At 49.1% G+C, this 10,254-nt stretch overlaps 2 protein-coding genes across 2 annotated transcripts in view; one reads left to right on the top strand and one right to left on the bottom strand.

The window, feature by feature from the left end:
• The window catches only part of LOC109365179, a 12,236-nt gene extending 6,929 nt beyond the window's left edge, over window positions 1-5,307 (top strand). The window contains exon 8 of the mRNA XM_019611894.2: window positions 5,201-5,307. Coding sequence (XP_019467439.1) covers window positions 5,201-5,307 — 107 coding nt within the window. The remainder of the gene's footprint in view (window positions 1-5,200) is intronic.
• A 4,197-nt stretch (window positions 5,308-9,504) lies between these two features.
• On the bottom strand, window positions 9,505-10,251 carry LOC104917224 (putative zinc finger protein 735; the record flags this gene model as incomplete). Its single annotated transcript, XM_031557787.1, is given in 2 exon segments — window positions 9,505-9,690; window positions 9,693-10,251. Coding segments are annotated over 2 exon segments (654 nt in total), but the record flags the coding sequence as incomplete, so codon positions are not given.
• Window positions 10,252-10,254: the final 3 nt, after the last annotated feature.

Below are 10,254 nucleotides of genomic sequence, written 5' to 3'. Positions count from 1 at the left end.
AGGAAGGAAGGAAGGAAGGAAGGAAGGAAGGAAGGAAGGAAGGAAGGAAGGAAGGAAGGAAGGAAGGAAGGAAGGAAGCTTCTTCCTTCAAAAGTCAGAGTATTCTGACGAGGAGAAAACAGCAAAACTAAGCCTGCCATCACCACGTTGTTGCCATCAGTGCTCAAACTGAGGCAGCCAGCTGACCAGGGAAGAACTTCCATTAGATGCTGCTCAGTGACAGCACCCAGAATGAAGTAGCAAGGATGTTACGAGTAGGAGACTGCAGCACCATTTAGCAATCCCCCCATACTCATATTTCTTATAATTGTTAGCTCAAAAATCCAGACTGTTTTTAATTACTGTTTTTAATTAAAAGACAACCTTGCAGCTAATGCTGTGAATCTTTATCACTGGACTGTGAGATATTTCTGGCAGTGAATTCCCTCTTTGTACCACTGGTTTTGTAGCAGTCATTGTGAGGTTTGCCTTGCTATCCCTCTGGGTTCTCTGTATGCATCCCTTCCTGAAATTGTCCTTCTCACTGGGGAAACCCCCTCACAACCTTTCCCCTTCACCTTTAGGCTGGACATAAGGAAGGACATAAGGAGTCTTTAGATTGGACATAAGGAAGAAGTCTATTACAATAAGGGTGGCACAGGGACACTGAGGGACCCTGGGGATCTCTGGAGCCCCGAGCTGGGGATGGATGGGATGGAGGGCACCATCCCTGCCCTGTTCCAGAGGGACCATTGTCACCCCAGACCTTCCCTTGTGCTTTGTGGGGCTGTGCCGAGGAGGAGGGTCTTGAGGTGCCCTAGGGATGGCCCAGGGTCACTGTGCAGATGGGACAGGTGCTGTGGCTGCTGTCCTAGGGGACCTACGTCCTGTCCTGGGCTGCTGCCAGTCCTTCTTATGCCCAAAATCCTGGGGCACAAACCCTGCTGGGACAAAATCCTCAGAAGGAAAACAAAGATCTGAAAAGCAATGCCCGATACCACTGCCCGACACAGATGGATAAGCTGCCCCATTAACAACTCCAGCTTTTACTGTGGGGCTGGCAGGCATCTGTGCTGTTGTTCACCTGCAGTCAGGAATGTCACACTACCTTTTTTTCAACCCACATTTACTCTTTCACAAAAGAGAATCAACTTCTGATATTCGTTCTGCAAGCTGGGGAAGAGTAACCTGCAGAATGCTAACTGCTGCAGAGGACAGGTTGGAAGACAGCAGCGCCACACGACAATTGTGCCATGGCAGCTCCTTGCTGGCTGTGCCTGTGATAACTGCTCGGCTCCTGGCAGCAATCCCCTCACACTGGGGAGGAAAGCAGCACCTGCACAGCTGGTTTTAAGAGCACTAAACAAGCTCAGCTAAAAGGCTGAAGGGAGACTGTCTTAAAGCACGGTCACAGAATGTGTTTGTTATACTGAAGACTAAAGGATATCACTTCAGACTGACATCAGGAAGGGGGCGGGGTAAAACTCCCCATTGGCCCACACGTCAGGATTTGTGGCATGTTTTTCTGCACAGTTGCTGTTTCTAAATTTGGAAAGAGACAGTAAAATATACATGGAAAGAGTAGAGAAATCAGAGTCTCCGTAGCTGCAAAAAGATGTTGGATGCCTTCTTTCTGTGGGAACTTTTGTGGAAAAGTGCCTTTATGTAGTTCAAATGTCTGTCTTCTGACACAAAAGCAAAATGGAGCCAGGAACGTATTCTTACTTCCATCATAACAGCATCAGAAGGAAACACTCTGAGACTTCTTGTAGGGGTACCCATGAGCTGTCTCCTAAAACCTTGTCGGGAGAAAGGCATGAAGGGGGTATGCTCTGCCAGCTCCAGGTCTTGTGTTAAGACCTTAGAAACTCGGTGTCTTACCAATCTTACTTGTCCTGTTTGGAAATTCAGTAAAAATTCAGTCTCCACCTTTTTTATGTCAACAAGGGCATGGCTAGAAGAGGAAGGGAAGGATCATCCACAGTAGTGCCACAACATTTCTGATCCCCAACACAAGAAAGATGGCAGCAAACTGGAGTGGGTTTGGGAAGGTTCACTCAATGTGCTTGGGGCTGGGGCATTTCACCTGTGAGGAGAGGGTGAGGGAGCTGGGCTAGTTGAGCCTGGAGAGGGAAGGATGAATGGGATCTCAATACAGCTTGCCAGAACCTGTGAGGAGGTGATGCAGAGCACAGAGCCAGGCCCTTCCCTGTGGTGAGTGTGGGAGACAGAAGAAAATTCGTGGGAGGTGAGAGAGAAGAGGTTCACCCCGTGAAAAACATCATTTTCACCACCAGCTGATACAAGAATTGGTGCAGGTCACCCAGTGATGCTCTGCAGCCTCTCCTGAAAGAGGTTTTCAAAATCCATGAGGAGCAAATGCTGAACAACTTAGTCTGTCCCTCTTTCTGACAACTTGGAATGCAGACATCTCCCAGGTTCCCTTCCAGCCTGGCTTGTCTTGGGATCCTATGTCCTCATGGCCTATTACTGTTGGGAAGAGAGCAGATGCTTTCAGGGCATGAAGCGCCCTGTGCTGCACGTGACCACTGAAAATAAGGCCTGAGAACATGAAAAAAAATCAGTACCACAGTGTGACTCAGTGCAAAGACTGAGAGATGTCATGGACAGGGAAATTCAGGGGGGCACAGGGCTCTGTGCAAGGCACAAATGGATCTTTCTTTCTTTTTGAAGCTTTAAGTCTGAAATATGCTAATTAATGCCAATAAAATTGAACCAAAGATTTGACGACAAAGATAGAAATCAGTGAAAATCTGTTAATGCACTTCTGCATTACTAATACAGTCTCAATCCTTATTTTGCTAAGTTGAGAACACTAGTTTTTTAGGGAATGTTGTTGTCTACTAATTTTTGCTTTTCTTGATGTTTTATAGAACCGTGTTTGCAGGACAGAAATGCCTTCAGGTACAAGGACACAGACAGTGGTGCCAGTGCCAATGCCTCTACCAGCTGCGTATCTGATGTCCCTCATTCTCCAGGTGTCCCCAGCTCTCCTAAGTAAGTGACCATGGTTCAGGTTATGTTTTCAGCAGGCCATCTGGACACATGCTCTTCCCACTGCTCTCCAGATTTCCCCATCCCTTGCTCTTTGTTCATTCAGATACCTTCCAGCATCTGGCTGATCTGTGACCTTCAGGGAGATTATTGCTCCATCTCTCCAAAGTCTGATGGACTCTTTGATCAACTCCTTAGATGTGATTTTCTCTCTCCCTTCCTATCTCTGTCTAACTCATTTCTTGTACAAATATTCCTTGTGAAAGACAAACCTCATTAGATGCAGCTTGGACAAGGCATGCAGCTGATCACTGTGTTTTACTGTTCATTCAATTGCATCGTGTTTTCCTCTGCTTGTTGGCAAAAGAAGAGAAATCTTTCCTTGCCCATGTGCCGCTGGTTCTCTGAGCAAAGCCAGTGGGAGTTGGTGCAAAGGAGGTTTAACCCTGAGCGGGACTGCAGAAGAGAAGAGTGATGTGAGGAAAAGTGATGTGAGTCCCATGGGGACAATGTGAGTAGAAATGGGGTGAGGAAGTTGAGGAGGACGTTTGTCCACACAGTGAGAGAGCAAAGCTCATTAGGGGACAAGCTGGGTCAATTTCAGTTGCAAAGTGCTGCTTCAGCTTTTGTTTAAACCTAACAATATGAAAATTAGTAAGTGGACTTTGTATTGCCCTTTGTTCTCTGCCTCTTTAAGCTCTCTCCAGATTCCTCTCCAGTTTGCTGTGCAAATTTTGAACACTTGTAGAAGATGACAGGAAGGCACAGGAGGGCTCTTCAGGTTGTAATGGGCCCCAGGGGCATTTGCTGCTGAATCTACCAACATCCAGTGCAGAGAGAAGATTGCACAAAGTGCTGAAGAAAACAAAGTCGGAAGTAACTGAAGTTTCTTGAAGTATTAATGGGCCCCACTGAGGCCATTAACAAGAAAGCTTCCCCAAGGACTTGTTAGAGCAGATAATTGGAAGCCATGATTACAGGCAGACCAAGGCCCTGGGATGGTGGCTGTGATGCTGAGAAAAGCATCTTGTCTTATGAAGCAGAAAGGCCAAGCCTTGATCCCTGGACCTTTGTGTGGTAAAGTGAGAGTAAATAGAAAGAGCGAGTAAACTTGGAGTAAAGTGTGAGAAACACCCGGAGTAAAGTGTGGGTAGGCACAGAAGAGAAAGCGTACACACCCGGAGTTGGGTGTCAGTAAAACCCAGATAAAAGCGTGAGTAAACCAGGAGTAAAGTGTGAGTAAAGTTGAAGAAAAGTTGGAGTAAACCTGGAGTAAAGTGCGAGTCAAACACACTCAGAAAAGTAGTGTGAGTAAACACAGAGTAAAGTGCGAGTAAACTTGGAGTAAAGTGTGAGGTAAGCCCAAGACAAGTTTGAGAAAAGCCAGAGTAAAGTGTTAGTAAACATGATGTTATGATGTGGAATACTGGAAACCAAAAAACAAAACCATGACACCTTTACATGTCGACCCTCTCACCATTGCACCTGACTAAGCTGTATGCTTTATAAGAAAATCACAGAAGGCTTGAATTACTTTACAGCTTTCAGAGAAAAGGAGGAAAAGGAAAGAGAAATTAAAATGGGTAGGAAGATCACCCTGCTTATTATTCTTTATATCCTTCACTAGCTTCAGCTCAGCGTGAGCTTTAGCCTTCCCCATTGCTTCTCTGCAGGCTCTGACAACACACCTGTACTCCTCCCAAGGGGACAGGCCCTTTTTCCCACTTTTCCTAAACCTTCTTCTTCCCTTTGATCTTATCCATGAGCTCCTGCTCATCCACACAGGTCTCCTGCATCCATTCCCCGATTTCCTACTCTTAGGGATGCACCGATCCTGAGCTTGGTAGAAGTGCTGTTTAAATGTTGCCCAGCTCTCAAGGGCCCCTTTACCTTCAAGCATTCCAGCCCATGAGATCCCTCCAAGTAGGTCCCAGAAATTGTTGAAGTTGGCTCTCTGAAAGTCCAGGGCAGCAATCCCACTTTCTGCCTTACTTCTTCCACCCAAGATATTGAACTCCACCATCTCATGATCGCTGCATCCCAAGCTGCCCCCAAACTTCTCATGCCTAACAAGCCCATCCCCGCTGGAAAGAACAAGGTCCAAAATCACCCCACCCCTTGTTGGCTTCTCCAATACCTGCGTGACAAAATTGTCTTCAACGCATCGCTGGACTGTGTGTGCCTGGCCGTGCTGCTTACCCTGCAGATACCTGGATGACTCAAGTCCCCCATGAGAACCAGTGCACGGAATTGCAAGGCTCCTTCCAGCTGCGTGCAGAAGGCTTCATCAACTTCATCCTCCTGATCTGGTGACTGCAGTACACCCCACAACAGTGTCATCCCTAACAGCCCGCCCCTTGATTCCCACCCACAAGCACCCCACACGTTCTTCACCCTCTCACGGGAGCACCTCAGTCCATTCTAGGAGCTCTCTCACATAAAGAGCAACCCCTCCACCTCGCTTCCCCAGCCTGTCTTTCCTGAAAAGGACGCGGCCCTCCATGACAGCATTCTAACCACGTGAGCTGCTGCACCACATATCCGTGATTGCAGTGAGACCACAGCCCCGCGACTGTACACAGATCTCCAGCTCATGCTGTGTATTTCCCATGCTATGCGTACTGTCTACAGGCACTTTAGGGAAGCAATATGTGCAGTTACCCCTAGAGGAACACAGGAAGATTTTGGATGGGGTATTGGCAACATGACCTTCTCTGAGGAGTCCCCGTATGATCCTATGGGACAGCTAGAGGTTATTCCCTGCAATCTCCAACAGTGACAACATCCCTCAGCCCTTCTCTGTCACATGAATTCCCCTCCCTTGCCTCTTCGGACCAATTAAAGCCCTGGTAATCAACCCAGACAGCTTGCTCCCCAGCACAGTGTCCTCCGCTTGTTCAGTCAGAGTCCATCAGTAGCCCACATATCCAGTTTCTCAAAGGCCTGCACAAGATCAGGATACCCAAAGCCTTGATCAAGACACTGCCCCCTCAGTCAGGCAGCAAATGGGAGCCTCAGTGCTCCGCAGCCAGGAGCCCCCAATTACTAAGACTCTCCATCCTTTTTTGGTGGCACTGGTATTGATGCAGCACTCTGTCTGGCCCCGCTCACAGAACCACACAGATCACACAGAATGGCCATGGTTGGAAGGGACCTCAAGGATCATCAATCTCCAACCCCCTGCCACACGCAGGGCCACCAACCTCCACATGTCACAGCAGCCCAGGCTGCCCAGGGCCCCATCCAACCCGGCCCTGAACACCTCCAGGGATGGACAGGGATCCACAGCCTCTCTGGGCAGCTGTTCCAGCACCTCACCACTCCCTCTGTAAAGAACTTCCCCCTGACATCCAACCTCAATCTCCCCTTCCTCAACTTCAAACCATTCCCCTTGTCCTGCTGTTATCTCCCCTTTCAAAGAGCTGACTCCCCTCCTGTTTGTAGGCTCCCTTTAGGTACTGAAGGCTGCAATGAGGTCACCCTCAGCCTTCTTTTCTCCAGGCTGAACAAGCCCAGCTCCCTCAGCCTGTCCTCAAAGGGGAGCTGCTCCAGCCCCCTGATCATCTTCGTGGCTCTCCTCTGGACCCTCATCCACAGCTCCCTGTCTTTCTGTTACTCCCTGAATTCTCAACGTGCTTCTCAGGACATGAGTTCTGACTATTTTCCTGACCCTCTTCTGTTTCTGGCCCGAGAGACTCAAATCTATTATGCAGGGACACTGCAGGGGTTGGTGACACTATGGGTGTTGGGATCAGACACTTCACTATGCTACAAGCAGAAATGGGCAAATGAAGAGTAGGTAACCATTCATGTGGGTAAATGCTGTCAGTACACTCGGAGGTGAGGTGGTCCTGCATTCCTGGCCCACAAAAGAAATCCTGTAGCACAGAGAAGGCAGCTTAGCCTTGTGTATGAACCACACAGCACTCATCTCTGTGCAGAAATGAAACAAATATCTCATGTCAATCTGAGCAAATCAGATCCTGGCACAGCCCTCAACTTCTGGGAAGTTGGAAACCCATTTGGAAGTGAGGCCGTTCTTGAGACACTCCTTTAAAGAATTAAGAATAATTAATTGGTATCATTGTCCAGGTTGAGTGGCCTATTGTAGACTCTCACACTGATGTCCACTTTAGTTCCTTGTCCCTTAATCCATACCCAGAGGCTTTCAACCATGTCATTACTAACTGTAAGCTCCATTCCATCCAGCCCACCAGTACACACAGTAACCTCATCCCATCTCACCTGCCCTGCATCTCCACCCTGGAGAGCCCAGAGCCACCCATCACACACAGCACAGCCGCCACAGGACCGTTCCCACCACGTCTCACTCATGCTGATGATGCTGCAGCACACAGGCCCTCCAACTTTGGATAAAAAATGTGAAAAACCAGTAACAGCCCTGCACATGGGCACCTGGGGGGCTGGTTGTTCCCTTGGGAGCTCTGTGGCTGTGTTGATTCCATGAGTGCAGAGGTGACCTGTGACACAGAGGGCACAGCTTTCTGCGGGGTGGATGCAACTGCTGGTAGAATTCACCAACACGAAGCCTCCCAAGTGAACATCCACCCTGAGAATGGAAGTCCCCCTCCTCCATGCCCACCATTCCACCAGCACAAGGAAAACAAACCGTTGTGGCATCTGAAATGCTCCTGTTCCTCCAGACTGGGCACTGCAGTCACAACTCTGCAGGGACTCATGTCCACAACAGAAGAACTCTCCCCAGAGCAGAGAGAAAGCAGGGGAGTTCAGAGGCAAATGAGTTTTCTAACTCTTAATGCAACTAAACATGACGTGTGACAAACTATGGGAGGAAATCCACCATTAAAATGATTTTTTCAGGAAAAAAATAATGGAAAAACAGCTTCACTGGCTCACCAAAATCAACCTCCACTTCCTGCCAACTGCATTCCAAGCACAGCAGCTTCAGCTGAGCACAGCAAATGTGAAGGATCTGCTGCAGGAGGTCTCAGACACACCTTCCCAAGGTGAAAATAAAACCCTCAAGCCGAAAAGGGATCACTTGCAAGGCAAGCACGCACTGGAGAGCACTCTGAAATTCCTTTGCTGTGGGGATGAGCTGCTTTGCACCCTGTGGGTTTGCACTGCCTTCTGCTCCCATCACCTCCAGAAAATATAGGTGGTGCATTTAGGAAGAACAAGCTCAGCTTTTTGCAGCTTTATTGGAGACAGCCAAGGGTTGGTGTCACACAGCTGCTTTAAGCTCTTGATTAAAACATTTGGGAAGAGCAGCAGAACCAACGTGCAGCACATTGGGTTAGGACGGATGATGGGGTTGTGTGAAAGAAATGCCCTCCCCAGAAGCAAGCACTGGGCTGGAGGAGGCACCAAAACCAAGTCCTGCTTGCACCGTTCACTCTCCTCATTCCACATGCTTAAATTTATTTTAAGAACAAAAAACAAGACTACAGTGAAGAAAGCTCCAGAACAACTCAGGTACTTTATTCACCCCCTTCCCTTTCCACTACAGATGATTCTCAGAAAACCTCCAAGAGCCACGTTACTGCTCTCCTGACCCTTCCCTCAGATTCATCAGAGCACTCACAAATTATTGAGAGCAACACATGCACACAGACACACAGAACACCCCTACACAGCTGCTTCTCCTTAGGAAACGGCATCAAAAAGCTGCTGGCAGGAGGAGCAGAAGAGGAAAGTGGGCATGGTGAGAGAACTGCTTTGGGTAGCAAGGAGAGGCCATCTGAAGCTCCTGGGTTAAGTCCCTTCTGCACAGGGTGTCAGTGATGCACCAGGAACACTTGTAGGGCTGGTGAGGAGCTCTGCCCTCTGCACAAAGCCCTGCTCACACTCGAGGCATTTCTAAGGCTTCCTGCCACGTGAACTCACTGGTGCAGGCACGGATTGGACTTCACCCAAGTGCAGACACTCTGGAACCTCAGCAGGCTTGAGCTGTGGCCAAAGCTCTTCTCGCAGGCTGCACATTTATAGGGTTCCTCATGTGGATCCATTGGTGTGTAATGAGCTCCCAGCTCTGGACAGACCTCTTCCTGCAGTCAAGGCACTCACTGGGACTCTCCTCTTGGGTTGGTTCTCTGGTGTCTACTGATGGTTGAGCTCCAGATGAAGCTCTTCCCACACTCCCTGCAGACAGGTTTTCTTCCTTTCTGGTGACGTATTGGCCCAGCTGAGGTTTCCTTTGGGTCCTCAGCTGCTGCCCCACAGCAGAGGAGTTTCTACAGGGGAGATAAGAGGTGACTCTCCTTGCACACAGCCCTCTCAAAAACGTGCCACCTGGCAAGGGGTTTCCTAAGGCTGTGACACATCCCACTCTGCATTCTCCCTTGCATGGCCACTCAACACAACAACAGCAGTTGAAAGAGAACAATATGCATAATCCTCATGCGAAGAGGGAGAAAGGGGATTTAGTTTGGCCGCAGAGCTCTTCCTCTACTCAAGGGATTTCATCACCACACAAAGCTACAGGTGATGACCAGGCTGGGACTCTGACTGAAGCTCTTCCCACACTCGGGGCTCTGCAGGCTCTGTATCTTGTGTGGCTGTGCCGGTAGGTAATGAGGCTGGATCTGCTTTTGAAGGTTCCCAGAGTCTTGAGATGCTTCTACAGCCTGTGTGCGGTGTGGGCGTGCTTGTGGGTGTTGAGACTGCATCTTCGTTTAAAGCTCTTTTCACACTCAGGACACTGGAAAGTTCTCTCCCTGTGTGGATGCACTGGTGCACTTTCAATTCAGAATGGCTTTTGGAGCTCTTCCCACAATCAGGACACTTATAGGGTCTTTCCCCTGTGTGGATGCGCTCGTGGCGCTTCAGTTCAGAACTTCTTTTGAAGCTCTTCCCACACTCACGACACTGAAAGGGTCTCTCTCCTGTGTGGGTGCGCAGGTGGTAGATGAGATGGGAATGGGTTTTTATGGTCTTCCCACACTCAGTGCACTTGTAGGGTCTCTCTCCGGTGTGAAAATGCTGGTGGTAGATGAGGTGTGAACTCCTTGTGAAGCTCCTCCCACACTCAGGGCACCTGTAGGGTCTCTCTCCTGTGTGGATGCGTTGGTGGGAGGTGAGGTGGGATCTCCATTTGAAGCTCTTCCCACACTCAGAGCACCTGTAGGGTCTCTCTCCTGTGTGGATGCGTTGGTGGGATGTGAGTTGGGATCTCCATTTGAAGCTCTTCCCACACTCAGAGCACTTGTAGGGTCTCTCTCCGGTGTGCATGCGTTGGTGACAGTTGAGGTGGGAACTCCTTTTGAAGCTCTTCCCACA

The sequence above is a fragment of the Meleagris gallopavo genome, unplaced genomic scaffold (assembly GCF_000146605.3).
Source record: "Meleagris gallopavo isolate NT-WF06-2002-E0010 breed Aviagen turkey brand Nicholas breeding stock unplaced genomic scaffold, Turkey_5.1 ChrUn_random_7180001957646, whole genome shotgun sequence".
NCBI classification, from domain to species: Eukaryota; Metazoa; Chordata; class Aves; order Galliformes; family Phasianidae; genus Meleagris; species Meleagris gallopavo.
Note: the sequence above shows the minus strand (reverse complement) of the source record. Positions and strands in the feature narration are given on the sequence as shown.